Source organism: Mastigoproctus giganteus, chromosome 10, assembly GCF_048544385.1.
Source record: "Mastigoproctus giganteus isolate SK-2022 chromosome 10, ASM4854438v1, whole genome shotgun sequence".
In the NCBI taxonomy this organism is placed as follows: domain Eukaryota; kingdom Metazoa; phylum Arthropoda; class Arachnida; order Uropygi; family Thelyphonidae; genus Mastigoproctus; species Mastigoproctus giganteus.
In genome coordinates this window covers 1,290,682-1,314,221 of record NC_143584.1, presented here as the reverse complement: position 1 = coordinate 1,314,221, position 23,540 = coordinate 1,290,682, and the positions used below count along the sequence as shown (strand labels likewise).

The window sequence follows — 23,540 nt, the reverse complement described above, 5'->3', positions numbered from 1 at the left end:
TTTGTGCCCACGAGATCGTTTTGTAGATCTTTTCCGAATCTGCCACAATAAGTTTAGAAATTCAAAGGGAATACCTTTATTGGGACACAAAAAACAAATGCCTATCGTGGCAGGCACGAGAGTATTAGCCAGGGGTTGACATGCGATGGTTTCTTCTGTGGAGCAGCGAACACGAATTAAGGAAGCGACAGACTTTAGGAAGTTCCAGCGATCGCATTTTGGTCGTTCTCCATCGAATGGGGAAAGATTTCCGAATAACTTCGACGCTTCGTGGAAGTCGCCGCTTTCATTCCGAGGAAGTGAAATTCTGAAACGCCAAGTTCTGCTTAAACGCGGCTCGCGTGCGTCGTAAAGCGAATTAACGGCGTAATTAGCGTCTTCCTGTCTGCCGGAGGAAAGAATCTTCGTTTTTTTCTGGAAACGGCTCGTCTGGAAGTTCCTCGCGGGGCACCGTTATTGCTTTGTCTCCGGCGTTTCAGAGGCAGCTGCGGGTGACCTCGTGACCCGGTACGTCATCGCTAGATGCCTTATCAAAAATGTTTACCGCAAATGGGCCGTTGGAGGTTGACACCCCCGCCACTGTTCTTCCCGGCGAGACAACCCTTTGCAGCCACAGACGGATTTGGCCGTCATTCGCCCGCCACAACTGCTCGCTAAGTTTACATCGCCGCTGTAGGTACGACAGCACCCTCGGCTTTCGTGAAGGAAAACGCAAGTAAGTAAACTGATGTGTACATTTGCCGCGCACGAATTACGTGTCAAGGTCCCGTTTTTATTGAGGGAGGGAAGTGCGGTTCTGATGGGGTTTTCAATTCATTGCAGAAGTGGTTGAATTTCTTAAATTTCCTCGGGGGGCAAACGTTCGCAGGACTGGACGATCCATTGTTTTTATTTGTTCAGAAACTGCGCGGTCCCTTATTTATTTGAATAGCGTGAACCGATTCCCCGATGGTAATCGTAAGGGGTCCTAAATGTTTTCGCAGTTCACCGAGGGGACGGCCGCTGTACACGGCAAATGAATGCGAGCGAAAGAACGAAAAGTCACAGAAAGACAAGTGTGACGTTTTTATTGATAAGCACTGTCACGGTGCACTTGGCATTGCACAATTTCAATGTGACGGTGCAATTGTGCAATGTCAAACATGTCCGTGCAACTCAATAAATGGTACTGCGTTGCGCAGACACCACAGACACCATTTCACAGCGTACGTGGTGTCTGTTCTGAACCCACCATTTATTACACTCGGCCGATAAGGCGCCTCAGTAGCCAGGTGGGAAGGAGCAGCACACGCTTCTTGATTAGACCGGGGTTCGAGCCCGTCACCACCAAATACCGAGGATGCGGAAAGGTCAGGGAATGACCACCGCATAACCCCGGAGCAATATGGCCTTAGTTGCTAATGCTCCTAAAAACCAAATAACAAACAACAACTCGGCCGATATTTTTCCCTCAAGGAGCGGGTTAAAGTTTTCCGGGTGTTTCAAACTGTGGGAGATCAAAGGCAGCCAACAGTCCAATGGATTCAGCGCTCAGTAAACGAAAAACAGCTCGTCTGTATTCGACGCCTACTTAGAGTTTCTTCTATAACGTGAACAGCGTGTTATGGAATTTCCAGTGAATGTAAAAAGCTGAGAAACAGGGCATATTTTGTTCCTATTTTGACCTGTGCTGCTGAGACTCGGAGGATGAATAAAAAGGATACCGGCAGAATCCGTGCAGTGGAATTGAAGATGTTAAGGATCACGCTAGCTAAAACTAGAAGATACAAAATTAGAAATATTGACATTAGAATGAACTTGGGAATAGAGAATTGGAGGGAGAAGATTAGCGTCACGTTTGAGATGGTTTGGACACACGAAGAGAATGAACTCGAATAGAATATCAAGAAGAATGTTTGAGATGAAAATGGACGAGAAGAGGCCGAGAGGAAGACCCTGGAAAAGATGGAGAGATCGGATTAGGGAAGATGTGGAAAAGAAGGGAATTGAGTGGGAGAGAATGACAGAAGATAAGATTTGGGAAGACAGAAAAAGATGGAGGTCTTTGATTCACCGATCCAATCCTAGGTTGAAACAGCGAAAGAGATCCAGATACAGAAACAATTCGTCAATAATAAATTGATTGTAATACAAAATAACTATTGGTCAATTCAGTCTTTGTCCCAATTTCGAGCTCTTCGAGGCAACGCAACCTCAAGTTAGCGTTCTAAATTAGCACGCTTGTTCACCCCAATGTTGCGCCATCTCGCCGATAAATAACACAATTTTTTTTCCAGAGGGCACAGTGAATTTATTTGTTTAGTAAAAATAGCCCGCGGGTCAGAAACCCATATTTTGTTACTTCATTTCACAAAATACACGAAACAAAAACTTGTACGGTATCATAAGGGATTAAAAAAATGGGGCGTAATTATAATATGCGCTGTTGTCAGGAAATCGTGAATAAATGATTTAATTGCCTTTTAAAAAAAACAAGATTCGGTTCAAAATAATTTTGTTATAAAGTTAAAGCCAGTGGGCGGAGCTCACTTTTCCCAAGTTTTTTGAAACTTAAAGATACTGCAAAAATATGTATTAGAGATAAGCGAAAAGTAGCCCAAAAAGCGCAGCCCAAGGCGATAAATGATGAGAAGCAATCTATGAAATCTCTTAGGATATAAAATGAAGCGTAATTTAAAACGCCAGAGGTCAAGGCAGTAAATGAAGCGAAGAGCTAAATAACATCTCGCGCGCCCTTGGTCCATTCGAGTTAAAATGTTTTTAGTAAGAGTTATACTTTGATCGATGGAAAGTGATGAATCCGGCTAAGGACATTTCATGACCTTGAACAGTTCTCATTACAACAGAGAGGTACGGAAATCACTGCTGTTGTAAACTCAAATACGCTCAACCAGTATAAGGAGCATCTGCACTGAGTGGCCAGTTTATTAGGTAACTCCCTCTCCATCATCTCAAGGATTCGTCCGCTTCGGAGACACTTGTCCATACCAGGCTATATAAAGCGGGTAAGTAGATACCGAGGGGCATGGGCTACGATTCGCTATGAGAATGGACGAACAGAACGACCAAAAATGGGGTTGTTCAAACCCAACAGGGTGTACAGTGTACAACAGCAGTCAAGTGGTCCGTGACAGCTTGTTGATGTAAGAGACCGTCGGAGGTTAAAAAGAATTGCGCGGTCCAATAGACGCCTACAATCCACAAATGAGAGGAGCGCAACGAAAGGTGTTCAAAAGGTGGAGGGACAGCAGAACTCACAATGAGTCAGACCGTGCCATCGACTGGGTATCTGGCGGGGGTCTGTCTAATTGTAGAGCGGCAAAGTACATCAGGTTCCACTCTTGCCGCTGGAAACAAGCAACTACGATACAGCGGGCAAAAAAAGACCGATACAGGACATTTTAAGAATGCAGAAGGGTAGGCTGGTCAGGTGAATCCCTGTTCCACGTTGAAGGCAGGAAGATGGAAGGGCAAAAGCAGCATCAATCAATGTATCCATCGTGCCAATTGCCTACATAGCAGCAGCAGCAGCAGCACTAATGCAGATAATCTGAATTGTATTCAGGTCATCATCAGCTCTCTGTCACATGGTAGGTCCGTGCAAACAGAACTCAATCTCATCTCCATGTCCCCAGCCCTCTCTTTCAGCCACGATTTCCAACGGCCTCTATCAAAATCAACATTCCGATTTTCCTTCCTCTCTCTCTCTGGCGCCACTCTCTTCTTTTCAGTTACATCCCTTAACTCCCTGTCTCTCACCGTTCAAAATATGTGTAACTCAATTTTCTTTCTGTTATGGAACAGTTTGTGATCGAGAATATTTACGTTTTTCTGTATTCCGTATTTTCTATATTCAACCAATTATTCGATTAATTAGTGTTCGCGTTCTGATGAAAGAAAAGTTCCTTTTCCTAATGTGGCTTTTTGATCACTCAGCAGTTTGTCACACTAACCGATCATTTAGTAAATTTCTGTGTTGAATGACAATTCATTCTCTTTTGTTTTTTGTAGGTTTAAACTGCTCGCTAAACGCAATAGTTTTAATGCTCACAGTAGAAGGAGCAGTGCCGGATTAAGGCACAGGCTAGCAGGGCTCTTGCCCTGGGTGTCATTCTTTAAGGGACGCCAAATTCTGCAAATCGTGAAAAATTATATCCTTAGTAAAGGGGCGCCGAAAAATCTTTATACTCGGAGCGCTGAAATACCTTGGTCCGGCTCTGAGAACGAGCTTCGTGCGTTACCATGGGTTATTTTGGCATTGCATTACTTCTGAAAATGCCACGCTATTTATTTAAAAGACGAACACTGGTGGGTGAGGGAAATTAGCTTTCAGAAATGTCCTTTAGTACTCGTATTAATAAAACAAAATGATGCGGGGAAGCTATTTTAGAAGATTTTAAAAAGTCGTTTGAACTAGTGCAAGACCGAGGAACCTCGTGGTAACACGAAATCTGTTACCACGGGTACAGACTTCGTGTTACCCCGAAGGTACCCACTTGTACTGTTCATAATTTAGAAAAGGCCAAATAGCATTTTTTTTTATCTTAGATATGCCAAAAAAAGATTTGTTGTATTTGCATCGGTCGTTAATGATTTGATTTTGTTATTTGGAGATCCGAGAATTTTTTCCGCGAATCTTTAAGCTTCTTTATTTAGTTTAGTTTAATTTAATTTATTTTATTTTATTTTTTTTTTTGAACAAAGCGATTCTTGACCATTATAATTAATTACGTATAACTTGAGAATCAAGTTATAAGAAACTTGATTCTCAAATTCTAATTGACCGTGATGTTAAGCGCACTTAAGGCTGGTCCAAGAATTCAGGAGACTCGGAGATGAAAGAATTAATTGGGGAAACAGAACGAAAAGGAGGAATCCTCGTCTTCGTTGAAGCGCTCCTCTTTTTGAGATTTGGGGCCTTTTTTTAATTTGGGGCATTTCATCCACCTGCAGCACCTTTAACGACCATCCCCGAACTCGCTTAACACAAAGATATTAGAAAGTGCTCTTCTTGTTGAGAATTTTTGTTTCTGAAGGAAGATTTATTTTATTTTAATCGGTACTAGGCCAAGTATGACCCTACCCCAGAATAGTTGGAGGCGATACTTGCACAAAAGCACAGAAGGTTTTTATTATCATTAATACCTTCTTTTGAAAAATTAAAAACAGATTTCGCTCTGAAGGGTGAAGTACTTACATTTTCACCATCCTTCAGAAATCCTTTGCGGGAGATTTACGAGGTGGGCACGCTGTTCATTTAGTTTTTCACGCAAACTTTTAAAACACTTTCAGTTGAAAATTTCGCAGAACCCTTTGATTACCTTAACAGTTCATCGTTACATCGGTGTGTTACAATTTCAAAAGTTGTGTCTTGTTGGTTGCAGGATGGCAAGTATCAACGAAATCGAGAAGATGATTCTGGTAGTCTCGATCCTGCTCGTACAGGTCACAGCCGCAGTGGTGCCCAAGATGCCCCGTAAGTTACGTCTTTTCTTCTAATCATTTATTGCATGAAACCGTACTTTTATATTTTAACTTTTCTAATTGCACAAAAATAATACCTTTAGAAAACCAATCCTCTATAGTTGTAGTTGTAGTTGTTTGCTGTTGGCCGCATCAGCGAATTAGACCAAATACTGCGCCGTTGCGTGTTATGCCTGCCTCTACCAGTTCAGGGGCTTATTTGTGCGAGCTGGAAAACACGAAATAATTCACGAGGAGCCACTACACTCCTTTCTCCCGAGATCCTTCAACTACAACCTCGGCTGAAAAGGATTTCAGAAATTTCAGAATTTCGGAAATCTTTTCTTCTAATCATGTATTGTACGAAACTGTACTTTTATGTTAACTTTTCTGAAGGAAGCCTGAGGCTTATGCTGCACCAGCCAAAAAAAGAAAAATTCTGAGTTACCCTGAGAGAGAGAGAAGTAGAAGGGAATCACCAAGAAAGAGAAGAATGATGATATCTTATTATTCAACAATAAGTTGCAGTATTGCGCCTTCATCGAAGCTAAAGTGATTACCTTCACCACTCTATCTTATAAAATTCCAGAAAATGTAAGGGATGAAAAATTTTCCAATTCAATCAATTTGCATTCGAAAAACACTTTAATCCGGGAGTTGAAGAATTATTTCAATTATGAGAGAGACGAGGACGAATCCAAGTGCGTTGGCAAGCCTTTGTTCTCTCTCTCTCTCTCTCTCTCTCTCTCTCTCTCTCTCTCTCTCTCTCTCTCTCTCTCTCTCTCTCTCTCTCTCTCTCTCTCTCTCTCTCTCCTATTTTCTAGCATTTCATCCAAATTTCGTTCTCCATTCGGTATCATTCGCTTTCTTTCATTTTCTCTTTAAACGTTGACGGCATCCATCAGTTTCCACGTCCATCCCCCATTGCATTTCCTACATCACCTCGTACCGTTCTCAACTGATCTCGAGATAAATTGCAACTATATAGAGGGGAAGGGGAAGAGAGAGAGAGAATATCGTGAAAGTCTGCTCGATTCTTTTGCATTCTGCACGCTTGTGATAAGGTTCGATCATCTGGCTGTGACGATGATTACGTTGAAGAAATTTGGACCGTGCATGCTATTTTTTGTGCATGATCGTATAGTCTTTGACATAATGATCATTATGAAATAAATTAGATTAGGGATATATTACCTTCTCACACTTCTCCTGGACTTGAAAAAAAATTTTTTTTCGTATTTTCCCTTTTCACTTACTGATAATGCTGGACGCCCACCTTAGACGATGGTGAGCATCCAATTCAGGTTTGACTGCTAAATATAATCGTTCTTTTCGTACGCCGTGAAATTGTCCCAGCTCCACGTGCCATGGAGAGGGGGGTCAGAGGTGTGAGCGCTCTGGGCTAAGAGACCAATCATAACACGGGATTACAGTACAATACATACTCGCCGCTGCACAGATTGGCCTTTAGAAGAACGGCACCTTCACTCTTTCACAAGGGGGGTTTGTCACAAGGGTTTGTCTGATGAGCAGAAGCCTTCTGCATTGTGGAAATAAATAGATGTAGAAGTGATCGAGTCAGAAACAAGATTTAAGAAACTACTGGTTCGGGCAACGTTCAATTTTATTCCTAATCGAGTGAAATATTAAAGTTATATGTAAAAGACACGAGAAATGTTACCCGACTTGTGGAACTCGTAAAAGATTAGTATTAAGATGCTAACTGGCTTGTACCACAGAGCCTTGTGTGCGGGATACACGTTGGTGGATGTTCCCCACAGTCGTCTGAGATTGCATCCTTCTTTGGTACCGAAAATAACAGAAAACACACCGACCTAATGCCGCCTTGACATCCACAACTCCTACTGTAACCTGAGGAAGTTTCTCCCACATAAAGCCCTTTATCCTTGCCTGAGGTTCATCCTGATGAATCTAGGAGTTCCTATGAAGACCATGGCCCTGAATTTTCAGCCGGATCTCGAAAATGGGCCCCTCTGTCTGCCTGTTGGCCAGCCTTCACTGGTCGTCGGTGAACGGTTTGGCACCTCTTGACGTTGAATGTCGTGTGATGGTGGAGATTTGGGGGCTTAGATATAAGAATGTGCATACTTTTAGATAGTTTCGTTATGCAGTGTTAATAGAAGTATCTTATTATAAACTTGTATGCCTGTGTTTCCTGTTAGTCACTGGTTATTTTCAGGTTAATGCAAAATGTGTTCTACTCTTCTAGCAGCTCCCTCCATTGCCAGTGATCCGGTCGAATAGTCTGCGCTGTTTGGAGAAGAGTGTATATGTTACGGAGAAAGGAACGAAAACATGACACGGCAGTTGCTAAAGGCTACTCTCAAGGACTCCAGTTTGATTAGTCCTTGATCTCGAGGGCAAAAAAACGGGAGAAGGAAGGAAGAAAGACAGATTGACTGTAGTAACGAGTACACGCGTGAATAGTGACAGATGCCCATTACGGGAGTTTTATGGCGTGTTCTTCTGGCAGCCAAGGCTGCTCTGGTCCCTGTCACGCGAGCACCAAATCGTAGTTGTCCGTCAGCTTCCGCATTTCTCGGGGGTTGCTCGTAAAATAACACACACGCACGCGGCAAGAAGATACGCAGGAAACGCTGGATAATAAAAAGAGCGATTAATTAATGCGGGCACCTTCTTATCTTGTAAGGAAACAACTCTTCAGAGACTCAATCGCTTCGGTCACCGTAGAAACTTTGTACAAAAATAACAATAAAATCGCACGAGGTGGAGCATCACGGCCAAAGTAAGCAACTAATCAGAACAGAGAATATTTCAATATTTTTATTTAAAGATACAATATACAAGAAGTATTAAAAGGGAATTAATCTTTTAACCTACAATATTAATATTTGTAAGATTAATATTGTCGGTTAAGAGAGAACGAAGGTTTCTCAAAGAATTACGTTAATAATTAGCCTTTTAAGCGTTGTCCCTTTGATAAAATACGTCACTCCACCACCACCACCCTCACGAATAATTCTGTTCCCTTTCAGGCCCGAAGCTGTATGGAAATGCTATTCCGCAGCGTGATTTGGACACGCGCTACCAATCTACTCGCAAGAAGATCGTTTTGATCCACAATTTCTTCCGCGCTCGTGTTGACCCCACAGCAGAAGACATGCTGGAAATGGTAAGTTCGTTAATTTTCTCCTTTCGACGACGCTCTTCCGATATAATCCACAAATCTGCTGTTGGGATAACGCGAGGAGTTTTCTGATGTCCCTCCCGCAACCAAATACGGAGGATGCGGAAAGGTCAGGGAATGACCACTGCATATCCCGGAGCAACATGGCCTTACTCGCAAATACTCCTGAAAACCAAATAATTTGAATTTGCGAACCTTCCCCCATGTGTGTAGTCTGCGAAAGCGGAAGAATTCCATCACCATTGAGTTTCTCGAGACATTCATTTCAATCAGATCACCTCTCAAGTGTCTAGTCTCCAGACATTGCAATTTTCACAACTGAAGCCTTTCTTGGTAAGAGCACCCTTTTATTCCCTTCACCAATCTCGCTACCCTCCTCTGTACTCGTTCCAGCAGCTCCACATCTTTCCTAAAATGAGGCCTCCAGTTCTGTGTACAGTACTCAATATGTGGCCTGACCGTTGCCTTATACAAAGGGATAATCACCTCCTTATCCTTGCTAGCAAAGTTCCTGTATATCGTTGACAAAACCCCGTGAGCTGTCCTGGTAGCCTGTCTGCACTTCTCAGAGAACTTCTAAAGCGCGTGTCTTTTTCATTTTCCAGTACCGTGAGTGCGGTACACACACTTGGTACGTTTGTACAAAGTGTACAAATATCGTTACAATAACAATTCCCCAGTTTGCGATCATCATTAAGAAGGGGATTGCGCATTTGGCTATCACTGAGCTACCCTTTCCAGATTTCGTTTTAACTTCTACAAAGGCCAAACCGTGTTGCTTGTAGATGTGCTTCACGCGCAGGCGAGGAAAGATGTAGCGAAAAATGAACTCCGATTCAAAAAGGAAACACTCGCTGCGATAACAGAATTTTAATTTGGTCGGATGTGGCGAATGTAAAGTTGATGTAATCCGAGCCGGCCCTTTCTTCAATCAGATCTTAAAGCGGGGCATTTTCTCCGAATTAAAAGTGGCAGCTGCGCCGAAGAGGACTCGTTTAGGGCCACTCGTGCAAACGATCGCTCTTAATGTTTGGTTAATGCGGGTCCAATTTGAGATACGAAGCACGCGCGTAATGCGTTTTGACGACACAGAGCGGCGGATGCAGAGAGAGAGACAGATTGCTCGAAGGGTTGTTGACATTAGTTCCTCGAAAACTTAAACAGCGTCGGACGGTCCAAATGCGACATATTTTGCTTTATGACGGAACGTTGACACCGGGTGACATAACTTGTATCAACATCTGTTTTCCAGCGCTAAATTACTTTCTTTCTTTCTTTCTTTCGTTTTCTTTTTTAGCTTTCCAGACATGTGTTAGTCATACGGCGCGGAACTTCCCCAGATTCGGAAAACGCTTAATGAGCTCTCTCTCTCTCTCTCTCTCTCTCTCTCTCTCTCTAATTATTTATCCTTATATCAAGTTGTAGCAGGGCTTTAGGGGCATTAGCAACTAAGGCCACATTGCTCCGTGTATATTGTCTGTAAATTGTGTGTATTTTCTGTAAACCTGAGTTTCCGGGAGGAAAAACCACACTACCCTCGCCTGAGACCGACTAACTGAACAACGTTGTGAAAAAGGCCCATAAAAGTTCCTCCCGCCATCGACGGGACTCGAACTCGGGTCTTTTCCACTTTGTGGAGGAGACAGCGATCCTACCAACTGGGCTACCCACCAGGGCTTGTATCAAGAACGTACTGCAATTCACCAAAACTTACAACACGCACCTAAACGTGTTAGGAACGAGTATTTCTTGCATCATAGAATGAAAATTGGACGATGAACAAGTTTGTATGTAAACCAGAAAATAATAAAAGAAAGAAACTCTGAAATACATTTAAGTAATTAAGGAATACGTAAAACTTGGGAATTTTGTTTGCGGTGCCCACTTTTGGAAAGTTGCGTAGCAGTTGTGAACAAAATGGCTCGCGCAGCTCGCATTTTGTGCGAAAAGTTTCATCGAATTTGCGTTGATACTGATGCAATACGAGTTGTGGGTAACATTTAACGGAAGAGAACGTCATAATAGACTAAGACGTTGCTTAGAAGTGACTGGTTCTGTGTGGACAGTAAGCCACGAATACTTTCAGTTAACTTCAGTCCATCGGGATTATCTTACTTCGAATGGTGGAAGATATTCTTACCAAGGAACACCGTACCCACCCCACATATGGAGTTGGCACCCCAAACATTCTCCGAATCTCCTGGACTTCATTCAAAAGAGGACACGTTCATTTAGATCCACATCGTTGCAAACTTTCCCTCCGCTTTCCATGACACGAAGTTACTTTTGCACGCTTTTCTTACAGATACTCCCCTAGGCTTCTGTTCTTCTGAAATGGCCTCTGTATTCCCTCCCCTCCCCTTCCCTTCCACTTTCTTCCAAAACAGTCTTAAAACCAATACCCATCTACAGTTGAAACACGCAGAACCAACTTTTCCCATTCTTCATTGATCCCCTCTCCCTCTGTTTTCCCATTATTGGTATTAATATCGGCAAAACGAGCTTTCTGTACAGCCTCAGCCAAAACAAAAAGGGGGTGGGGGTGATTGTGTTCTGTAACCTTTCTTCGCATTTATTTCCAGAAAGTTGCAATTAGTCTAATACGAACTTCTCAGCCTTCAACCCACAAACGATCGATAGTATTTGGAATAAATAAAATAAAAATTAAATAAACAAATAATAAATAAAAAACACTTTAAAGCGTGGAGAAATAAAATACGAAAAACGCGGTCCTCGCTATTGTTATTAAAATTTTCGTGATACATTTCGAATTCGTATGCTTCTGAGTAGGAACATCCTGGTGACCAATTGACCAGACAGTTGGGTTATTTCTTAAGGGCAACATGTACAGGAAAGATTCACATTCAAGAGAAACTTGGCCAAAAGTAATGTGGAAATTGTTTCCGTCCAGGCACATCCTTTCGTTGTAGTTCGTTATTTGGGAGCATTTGCAACTAAGGCCATATTGCTCCGGGGATATCCGGTGGTCATTCCCTGACCTTTCCGCATCCGGTGGTCACGGCCTCGAACCCCGGTCTACTCAAGAGGCGTGCGCTACGCACTGTTGCTCCTCCCCACCTGGCTACGAAGGCTCCACATCCTTTCATGACTATCGTTGGGCGAATGGGTTCTTCTACAAAACAATAAGCAAATCTAGTGGTGTGGTGTACAGAACTGGTTTCAGTTCAGTTCCTTATAAGCGCAAATTCAGCCTACTTCGGTGGACTTTCCGTCTCCAGATCTCAATCCAATACAACGACTGAGTTGAGGTGAACGAGTTCTTCCGAGTGGAGATCCTCAACCATCCAATCTGCGATAATTAGGGAAACAATTGAGTCAATACGAACAAGTATCCGAATCCAAGCTATTCTGAGGGCTAAAGGAGAACCTAATAAAGTGGCCACTCAGTGTACATTTGGTTATTCGAATTCCATTTTCCTCCCTATTAGAGTTCTCCAAAGAAAAGTGATTTTTCTTTTTGTTTAAAACAATGTTTAGCCCGAAATTTCTATAACCGCCAACTAAGCACAAATATTAAATAAAACTGTAATAAAAATAGAAATGAAAGATGGTAAAACAAATCTGACGAGATAAATTGTCAAAAGCATTAAAATAGTCGCAGATGTGGAGTAGCCTTTGAGGCAATGCCCAAGAAGCAGCCGGGCATGTCAATGTTTAATAGAGGGGAAGAGAGAGAGAGAGAGAGAGAGAGAGAGAGAGAGAGAGAGAGAGAGAGAGAGAGAGAGAAAGGAAAAGAACCGGACAAGATACCAGAAAGAGGAAGGAAGGAGGTGGGGGAAAGAACTAATTAGAATCTGAAGCTGCGTGTTTATTATATTTTTGCTTAGTTGGTGTTTGCGAGAAACTTTAATTCCCGACACTACTTTTGGTGTGGCGTAAGAAGGCCGAACACTGCGGCGTATAATTTTAATGAACTGTTAATTACTTTGTTATTAATTACTTTGTAGGAATTATAAATGAGATATCAAATGTAGTTGTGTCATAAACCCGTTCTCACAGCACTTTCGCTGCATTTCAGAGCTGGAATCAAGAAGCTGCAGAAGACGCTCAGAGATGGGCAGAAGCGTGCGAACTGCTGGTCCACGACAGCCCTGTGGGTCGATGGGTGGAAGGTAAGTACAAGATACTGTCCGAACAAGGGCAAAAATTCGTACTCCTAATTATAATAGAAGTTCTCTTCTTCGAATATCCACGTCTCTCCATCCCCTCGCCAATTTACATTGTGGTGAATGTTTACGTACCAACCTAACGTTTTCTGGAAAAGAACCCTTCATCACCCCTAGACCCTACACTGGACATCAATCTCTGATATTAGAAACACGGGTCAGAAAATTACAAAAGGTGAATCGGTTGAGTTTGAATCAAATCCATATTTAGCTGCACACGCGAGTTGACCGACCCTTCGTTCTTTTCATGTCTTCAGTAATCGGTTCGTACTTAACGTGGTTCACCTTCGCTGTTCCCCGCTGGTAAGAACACGCTTTCAATCGTAAACATCGTTAGAGAAAGCCTTGTCCATCTGCCTCTTCGGCTAGATTGTCTCTGATTCCATCGCTGCCATCTGGAACCTTTCTTGTCCTTTTCTCCGTCTTTGCCAGTGAGTTCTCGTCCTCAGCTTTCGTTCCTATATTACTCTATCTCCGTGTTAGATTCAAATGGATGATTGTGATTGACATCTATTAGCACCCCGCACCAATTTCATTGCCCTTCTCCGAGTCCTTTCTAGAAGTTGTATGCCTTTCTTCAAGAGTGGCTTCCATCACTTGAACACAATGCGGTCTCGTCATCATCTTATACAAAGGGACATCCTTCTTTCTGTTTTTTTTCCGGTCCCGAACCACTTTTAGTTGCAGATCCGCAAAAAGTAATTCGTGGAATTTTCCATACGTTTCCATTAAAACGTTTAAAAAGTGTGCGCACTTTTATCTGGTGGATTATCATCATCCTTTTGGTTGGAGGAATCGTGTTTCGGTTTTGACCTTCGACAAGGTGTCCAGTTGCCACACAGCTCGAATCCTCTCTCTCTCTTGACGATAGCCTTCAACGTCACGAGGCTAACAATAGGAGAGCTGTCAGCGAGCGCAACGTCCTTCTCAACGTCTCCATTTCGTGAGAAAGAGCTGCGACGCGAGTTGAACTTGCTGCGCCGCAAAAACGCACGAGAACCCATCCGAGATCACGTGCGTGCGTGTCCTCGCCCGCCGTACTTGAACCGCGGGTAAACGACATCTGAACTCGCTTACGAAGTGTTTCCATTTGGCGATTGATAACGAAGCGCTTCGGCGGTTCTGCGTCGAGGGCGGGAGATGGGAGGGGGCCCGCCAATGAGAAACACGTCGAACACACTCGATTATATGCGGAAGCAGCATTCGTGAGGATTTGTGCGTTGGCACCATTCATCGAGACGAAACGGAGAAATCAAATTCTTCATTAAGATTTAAAAGAAAACGAGCCTAATGCGCCTGTTCAGGAGCATCAGTTCGGACCACGCTGCGCCGTTGCGTATTATATCTGTCCAAGTGTGTTCCACTGGCCGATTTTGATGTTATGTGGCCCGAAAAACCAGGAATAACTAACGAGGGATAAAGCTACTCCCTTTCCCCTCGATCGGTTAACTACAGCGTCGATTGAAGAGGACTTTAGAAATTCTTCCAGCCACAGATCGAACACAGACTTCTCTAAACGAGTGACGAAAAACTGTACTGCCACGGATTACCACAGAGGAATGCGGGAAAGAACTTTGTTGCATCGCTGCGTTGCATCGTTCTTTCTGCAGTTGCTACCAGGAAGGAGATCTTCTGGAAAAATGAACCGTGCCAAGAGGAGGCAAGGCGGGCCACAACTGATCTTGCACCCATCTGCAGTAACGCCAGTCCCACAGGTACCAAATGGACTTCAGATGGGATGTAGCCTTAAATTATCGGCAATTGCTGACCACGAAGTCAGTTTATAATTGAGTTGAGCACGTTGTTAAATCCAGTTTTCAAAATCTGCACAAGGGTGGGGAGGGGGTCTCTCGATAATCCATTTTGTAAGATGTTTACTGTCCGCCTCAAACGAGATTTTCTTCGAGGTTCGGATTGCAAAATTCCTCGGTGAAGTCCATTCGAATCGAAGCAAAAGTGAACACGGATAAAGTCCATACAGAAGTGTCACGAGTTATGAAGGAGTCTTCGGAAGAAGAAAGCCGTTTCTTTTCTTAGTTTAGTACAGCGTGTTGCGGTTGCAGTTATCAAAAGAGAGAACAGAGGAATCCTCAAAGGTTGGAATAAACCCCTTAGACGATGTAGTGAAGTTGTAACAACAAAGTCGGAGATTCTTCAAAAGGGACAGTACATTTTTTCAGAGATTTGTTGCAATTTGGCGATGTTGCACTTTTCAACTGTCACTCGCTGGTTGTACTTCGGTGAGGATGTGACGTTGTCCTGCTCGGCAAAACCTTTCGTGCAAAATTTTGGAAAAATCATTGGAAAACTTGCAGAATCAGCGAGAAAACGTGTCCTCTTCTCGAGTAAGACCTCCGGCGCGTTAAAACGATCCACCCCTCGCTGGTGACGTGACAAAAACACCGTCCTCGCCACACTCGGTGGAACAGCACGAGTTCGGATTCTCTCAACGACGCGAAGACCTTGACGAACTTCGCTCACATCGTGGCCCAGTTAACGTCTCGAGCGGGGTTTCTAATTTTTCCACCTCGAGACTCGTTTTTCGGCGGAAAAGGGCAAACTGACTACAGAATGCACGTGATTTACAATGTGAAATAAGGATGTTGAGCCGCGACTCAGGGAACACCTCCCCCTGATGTGAAAATGTTCTTTCGTTTGCCCGCACAATCTGCAGGGAGTTGATCGCCTTTGGTTTTTTGTTATTTGGTTTTTAGGAGCATTAGCGTCGCCTTGGTTTCCGTAGTTTAAAAAATAATCACGTTGGGGTTCGTTAATTCGGGGTGCGCTTTGCTCAGTCCTTCGGATGTGGAACGATGGGGGGAGAAGGAGGGAAAGAGAGAGAGAGAGAGAGAGAGAGGTCCTTTAGAGTCACGAGTTACGTACACCGAATTCGGATTAGACGGTTTAAGAAAGTGCGGGGAACGCTCGTGCAGATGACATTACTTGGTAGGGTTCACCATCCCATCGGCGCTGTTCGGAGAAGGTTTCTGGGTGGGGAAGCGCATCTCGTGGTTTGGGCCGATTGTACTGCTCGTCACCCTCGCAGAAACGACTTAAATTAACATCCCACAATTCTGCGCATGTTCACACAACGGTTTTACTCGCACAAAGACTGGCAGCTGATTTGAGAAAACAAAAGCGAGAGGGTTCACGCGACTGGCATAGAGTGATGGCTGGAACCGCGTGAAATAGCTTTGCTGGTTTCAGATATTTCTTTTTTGTTGTTTCTCTGGATGAAAATTGGAGTTTCTGGGGAGGGAGGGAGCATTATTAATCCCAGTGGAATGCCGACAAACTCAGCCAAGGCATATTAAAGAAGCTCATAAACATTCCTACACCCTCGACCCCACGCCTTTTTTACACGGTGGATTGCCACTCGCTTAAAGGTCGAAACCACGAGCAATCTGTTAACCAAATACGAAAGCAAAGAGTGGTGAAGTGACTTTTTGTCCTTTATAAAAAGGCGCAACCAAAAATGGTTGTGCAAAAGGCTCACAAAATAAAGCTCAATTTCATCGTCGGTGGAATTCCTCGGGTTGCTTTGTAGGTCGAGGAAGATCCAGTGAAGGACGATCGATGGTTTGGACATCGATTCTGGAAAAGTCTGTCGTTGTACGAACCCCAATATTCCATTTAAAATAGCGTCCTTGTGACGATAATCGCCGAATTGTTTTCGCGCTGAGAGGACGTTCGAGTAAAACGGCGCACATTCACTAAAGGAAACTGGCGCTGAGCCAACGAGGTTCCTTTCTCGATGTGTTCCTGGAGGAAGTGCGTAGCTTCTACTCTCTTTATCTTATCTTTCGATGTGATCGTGAATTCCTGGATGCCATCTCGGAGCGAAACCTTTATCTCCTCGTGGCAGAAACTTATTTTGCGTTAACAGAAATCGCTTCTTCCGCTACAACGAATCCAGCAAAAGATCTCTCGACCCGACTTCAACGGATAATCTCACTGCGCTCTTCATTTCATTATTATCATTATTTACTTTTTGTTTTGTTTCCAGCAGTGAGCCCCATCTGATTTTAGGTGGACCCGCAATAATCTTGACTGTAAAATGTGGAGGAGATGAATGCGGTATTTAAAGATAATTTTCTTAATATGACTACCGTGGCTGCGATGCTACCTATTTAAATGAGAGGGGTGCTCTTCTTCCTCTTGAGAGGCGTGGATCAGTTCCTCGTGGGTAGCACAGTTGGTAGAATCACCGTGCTCCCCCCACCCCAGCGAGTGGAAACGACCTGGGTTCGAGTCCCGTCGATGACGTCAGGAATTGTTACGGGCCTTTTTCACAGCGGGGGCTGAGTTAGTCGGTCTCAGACGAGGGTAGCGTCGTTTTATTTGCTGGCAACTCGGCCTTTTCGCCCATCAAACGGAAAATCGACCTGAGAACACACGCAATTTACAGACAGTATGTACGGAGCAATACTGATGGCCTTATTCGCTGATGCTCCTGAAACCCAACTGACACTTTTTTCGGTCTACAGTGGGGGACAAAAAAAAAACAGCATCATTAAACGTATAAGATATTGTTTCATTACGGTCATTTTGTTTGTCGCAAAGCAAAGGTATTGCGTCAGATAACGCTTCTATTGCATCAGACAGTAATTGCCAGGTATTGCATCAGCCGTTTCTATAAAGACGGCGTTGGAAGGATATACACGCTCATTAGTATCCTGTTTTGCAGAGGTGTAAGCATGGCCCATATGTTCAGTTGACACCAAGAAAAAAAAGTGTAGCTGTTGCTCTGTCCCAGGAAGGGCTTTTTACGCGTGCTATGGCTGATAAAATAGGCTGCCATCAGTCAACAGTATCCTGGGTGCTGAAATTAAAGCGTGATGTGAAGAGAAGACCTGGATCAGCTGTAAGAGAGTGGCTACGCCTTCCTAAGATCGATATTTTTTTTTAATATCTTTTATTGCAGGCAGTGATTGGATACATGATTGCCTGATGCAATGTTACCCACAACAGCGACAATGCTAGAGGTTTCACATTAAATAACTAATACAGGTAAAATTACATAAGACAATAAACGTATAATTACATATTTTACATTTAAAATTGATATTAACATGGGAAATGAAAACATATGAAAAGACGATGGCAGTCACTCGGTTGAAGACGAAAGCTGGTCCCTGATGATGCGTCTTCTGTACGGTTTGTCCTCTATGAACTTTTTGTAGTCCACATCCATCTCCTAGACATTGTGGAGCATCTCCATGGGCAGGAATCTATCCCCTATTCTGAGCCTCCACGCCACAGCCTGCAGAGAGGGGAGGGCTCTTAAGGGTTTTGGGGGGATCCTCCAATTGCACATCTGCCAAAAATTTGGCGTATTGACTTCCCCCGCTATCATTTTAATTGACACAAGCAAGCGGAGGTCAAATATCCGTTTGGAGACTTTTCTGTAGTTTAGTAGTTGGATGATATCTGAAGTATGTGTGAGTGGGGGCAGTTTATGCTTGAAGAGGACCCACCGAAGAAGCCAGTACTCATCAGATGCAATGGTTTTTAGCGTGGTTTTCGTTGCCGACGCCCAGATTTCTGACCCGTAGGTGATGACTGGCTGCAGAAACCGGTATACGTATTGGAGCGTGTACTCAGGCTCTGTGACATGAAGGAGGTGTTGTTTGGCAAGCCATCTTGCTCTGCAGACCTTGTTGTGAATGTCTGCAACATGGTGTTTGAAACTGAGTTTAGGGTCGAATATAACGCCGAGGTCTTTGTGCTTGATGACTGGGGTGATGGGGTTTCCGTGGATTTCCAGGTTTAGTTGCGTTGGGTTTGATTTGAGGGAAAATACCATTTGTGCAGATTTTTTTGGATTTATTTTAAGAGAGAACTGTGCCAAGTATGTAATCATTTGAAACTTCGTAATCATCACGCTAGTGTTCCTGATCTAAAATTGGAATTTGAGATGGCCTCTGCTGTTTAAACGAACTATCCAAAGACGGCTTTCGGAACGTGGTCTGCATGCCTGTCGGCCGAAGAAAAAGCCTTTTGTTGACCCAACAAATGAGGAAGAAGCGACTTGCTTGTGCTAAAACGCATGTTTAATGGACAAAAGAGCAATGGGGTCTTTTCTGACGAATCGAAATTCAACGACCTGCATGGCTCGGATGGGAAGCAATATGTCAGAGGACGAAACTCTGAGGCATACCATCCTGATTTCATAATCCCGATTGTAAAGTTCCCCTCTGGCCAGTCAGATGGTCTGGGGATGTATAACAAGGAAAGGGAGTGGGGCGAATTAAGGTTATTGACGGAACAGTGAATGCAGAAACCTACACTGCTATCTTGGAGGAGTGCCTGAAACCTGTTATTAGGGATTACCACACAGACGTCGGAAACTGCATTTTTCAACAGAACTCAGCCAGCACCTTGCCACACAGCAAAATTTTTAAGTTTTATGCCATTCAGATTTAATGATGAGTTTGTCTTCTTGTCTCACAAGGCTTAAAACATACTTACACCAATGTTTTCCCTCGTTTTTCTCCCTTAAGGTGCAGTCATTCCTCAGAACTGCCGGCATTACAGTGTTGGACTGGCCCGGATTTGAACAGTCTAGATTTCAACCTTACTGAAAATTGCTGGTACATAATGTCGTCTAAATTTGCTCAGAAGAAGCCAACATGTAGGATTCAGCTGCATTGTAAGAGTGTGGAACCACGAAATTGGGCAACCGTATATCCAGAAGTTGATTAGCTCTCTGCCAGATTGTTGCGAGGCTGTAATTGCAGCTCGAGGAGGAACAACAAAATATTGGGGACTTTTGCTGATTTACGGTACATAATACTATTAGGTTAACTTGTCATTCCAGTTTGTACACGTAATTCGAACAAAATGTATGTTTGGTTGTCGTTGTTGCTATTTGCACGATTTCTCATATTTCTATCAATTACGCATTTACCATTTGGGAAGATATGGCAATTCTGCATATCAGGTGGAGTCGTTTTTTATTGGATTGTATTTCATTCACAGATATCCCATCTAACAAATGCATTTCGAACATTTCTGCAACCCACAATGCAGCGCGAAACACATTATTTGCAAAATTCACGAGTGACGCAGTTTTTTTTGTTAGCCACTGTAGATCTCTATTGAATCGAATTCACTCAATCAATTTTACCCAACATCTACTGTCCACGAAGCCAGAAGCGCGCCTACGATTTTTTGCTGGTGGGAAAGGGTTGAGAATGAAAGACTGCTTTCAACGAGAGAAAATTACTTTTTTTCTTTTTAATTTCGTCTCTCTTGGAAGGATTTCGATTACGCTTTCTTTTGCTCCATCTCGCTTTCTTTTTACACGTGGTTATCATCTCAGTGCACTCGGAATCTCGCGGCTAGGGTTGTAACACGAGGGGCGTTCAAGTCATAAGGCGTCCGATTTATTTCTCGTAAATTACAGAAGGTGACACTTTCCTCCCTTTTCGATATAGTTGTGGAGGCCGCCGTGCCAAAGCCTGTTTGGAGGTATTCGGGCCCACTTACAAATGGCAGAAGCACCGCTTGTTGGCTGGGAAATCTCCTGGGAAATCTCACGAAGAGTATCCTTCGTTGCAAAGTCACCAAGTTCAAAGGTCATTTGTTTCCATCCGCACGCTGCGTGGACGTTTTCTGAAGCGCTGGGAGGAACTTCGTTAGAGTTTCCTGTCGCTGTAGTGCCCTTGGGTACGGATCATCTAATGAATACCCGGAAAGCGGCAGCACGGAACTTTTTGGGCGGTGGTGAATCCGTGTTCTTCCATTAGGCAGACTGGAGTTTTAGTTTCTGGACTGAAGAGTGGAACCCGTGTCTCGTCCAGTCGAGGAAAAGAAAGATCCATTCGCTTCAGCATCTCCAGTGGGCACGGTTTCGTGAAAGTTGACACGATTGTCTTTTTCGTACGTTTCACGAGTGAAGAACACAATTTAAGTAGTAGACTGTTTAGGACACTTCAATCAATGTGACATGCCGCGTTGTGCTGCCATCTTTTGACAACATTCGGAACTAAGTGCCACTTAAGACAAATCTTGCGCGTATTCTTCGATTGATCACTTTCACAAAAACTCTTCGGGCAAGGAGGAAGTAAGATTGCAAATCAGCGGGATGACGAGGCGGTGGTTGACATCCGCTATCCTCCCTTCGACAAAGACGATTTATTCCCACTCAAGAGCACAGGGTGCTGCCGAATGCCTGATCAAACAGAGGTTGGGTTGGTTCGGAAGTTGTCTTGCTGGCAAATAGAGCGAAGATGAAAATTGAGTTAGGCGTGGTGACTGGGATTCGGACGGAAAACCGATGGGAGTAAATTTCACGGTCGGGGAGAGTATTTAATAATTTAAAAGTAGTTGTCGCGGACCCCAGGGTTTCCACCATTAGCCTTTTACACTTTCTTATCGCGAGGCTTGCGCCATCCCACTCTATTAAATCAATTAACGGGGCAAGATTCATTATTAACAAATACAATCAATACCGAGTCCAAATTGGCTTCAACAGTTTCCAGACAGAACAAGTCCAAAAGGCAAATCCACAGGAGTAGCTTTGTGGAGGATAAAACAGAAGGATCTTCAGAGGCAGTAGAAATCGAAAAGTAGTTCTACAAATAAATAACAAAACGTGGTTACCATCTAACAGAAGCAGTCGCTGTGAGGAGTCGTAGTTAGAAGTAACTTTTCAGTTCACCAACCCCGAGGTACAAAGGGTCGCAAGAAGAACGGTCTGTCTGGAGTTAACCGATCGAAGTTCATCTTTCCTTTTGAAGACAAGTGTATCAAATGTATTAAGAACATTAAATGCAACCTGAGATTGAACAAGTGAAGATTTATTTTCACTAGCGAAGAGTCCTGCAGTAAGTTGAAGTTCTTGTCCATAGTCTAAATAGTAGTGACAATCCAGTAAGATATGATCCACGTTCTCTTCAGTCTCAGGCAGACAAAGCGCAGTAGGAGACAGTCCCAATTTAAGCAGCTTACTATTAATTGTGCCATGACCCGACAGCGGGAATGTGCCGTGCATTCCTAGAGAAAACCACAAAATTCTTTCTTCTTGAACTCTATAATTAAAGGTAAAAATTCTCTCTTTACGCTACCAAAATCCGAGATATTTCTCACGTTTCAATGTAGACGGAACGTTGTCTTTTCCTTCCAGAAGCCAAAGAAACACTGAAATGAAGCTGCACATCTTCCAAGGAAACAGGGGTGCTTTCTTCAGATGATAATTCAAGTATCTGTATTGGAAATCATAATGTAGTGGTAGTTTTCCCAAACGAACCTGTAAAAGGCTACATTAGATGGAGTCCTACATGTTTTAGACATCGTCATCGGGAGGGCAGCACGCTGGGCTTATAGAAGCGCTTAATCCTAGAAGACTTAGTAGTTCTATAGCCCCAAGCACCTGCACCATAGGTAATAATATATTCAAAAAGACAATTGTAATGTAGTCTGAGAGAGTGACCTCTCAGATCCCACTCCTTTCTGGTTACTGATCGCAATCTTGCTAGAATCCATTTACACTTTTCTTTGATGCACTTTACACGAGGCAGAAAACTTAAGGCGTCATCAAGAGAGATCCCTGCCTAAATACTTACTTGTAGAGTTATACTCAATGGACTGTCCTCGATACTTGATCAATGGAGGACGCCCCCCCCCCCCGTCTAGCTTACTGTGCAACAACACCTCAGATGTTTTAGACTTTGAGACCTGCAGTTGTGTATATTTCAGACCAAGTGAAAAGTTCCCGCAGTACTTGATTGGCTGTAACCTCCGAGGATGTCCTCGAGTTTCCGTGCACAAGAATGGTAAGGTCATCCGCATACGCTATCGTGGCGATCGCTTCAAATCTTCTGTTAAGCCAAGAGTCAAATGCAAGATTCCAACACGGGGGCCCCAATATTGACCCCTGTGGATATCCTCTTGAACCATTTCTGGAAACCCGTACAGATCCACCCTTTCTGTTTCAGACCGTTCGTTTGGTGCCGCCATCTGGTGTCAGGGCACACAATTGGAGTCTACAAAACAAAAAGAAGGCGAGTTTAGAATTGATGAATCGGATCCGCCCTTCCCAAATTTTCATTTTTAATTTTTGCGATTTATTTGATGGAGGCTCCGATTCGGCCATTCCGATGTGTCGTCGACATTTGCCATCTCATTCGTAACCTTTTTTCTTCACCCGCCTCTGGAAGTCACGCTTTTTTTTTCATTTTTGTCCCCTTCCCCATCCTCCCCGATAAAACTTCCCCCCATCGTCGCAGCACAAACACCGAGCAACCCTCCGCAGCAAAACATTGAACGAGAAAAGAAACGTCTCGCAAATACGCCGAATGGACAGAAATCGTGGGACACCCCTACTTAGTAATTCCATCGCATTCCAGGGTGCATTGAGGATTCAAAGGTCGAACGGACCCTTCCAGAGCAACCCAAACACGCTCAATAGAGGTCATATACGGTGAACGGGGAGGCCATTCCACGGTGATAAAATCTGCGGAATGCTCTTCTGGTCATCGCGGCTCTGTGGGTGCACGATGACCACGAAGGAACGCAGATGGTCTGCAGGGATGGATACGTAACCTGGACCGTTCAAAGACGGGTCTGACGTACCAGAGGTGTGCCGGTTGAACACGCTCCAGACTATTACCGACGTTTACCTGCTTGAACAGTTCCTCGTTGACACGACAGGTGCGTAGCTTCGTGCGGTTTCCGCCAGATACGCACCCTCCCGGGTCTGCTCGAAATAACTGGAA

General features: G+C 43.7%; 1 protein-coding gene across 1 annotated transcript in view; it reads left to right on the top strand.

Moving 5' to 3' along the window:
* Window positions 1-567: 567 nt before the first annotated feature.
* LOC150078619 (cysteine-rich secretory protein 2-like) overlaps window positions 568-23,540 on the top strand; it is a 63,677-nt gene continuing 40,704 nt past the window's right edge. The window contains exons 1-4 of the mRNA XM_090383633.1: window positions 568-715; window positions 5,385-5,476; window positions 8,481-8,617; window positions 12,672-12,765. Coding sequence (XP_090239759.1) covers window positions 5,386-5,476; window positions 8,481-8,617; window positions 12,672-12,765 — 322 coding nt within the window. The 5' untranslated portion in view covers window positions 568-715; window position 5,385. The remainder of the gene's footprint in view (window positions 716-5,384; window positions 5,477-8,480; window positions 8,618-12,671; window positions 12,766-23,540) is intronic.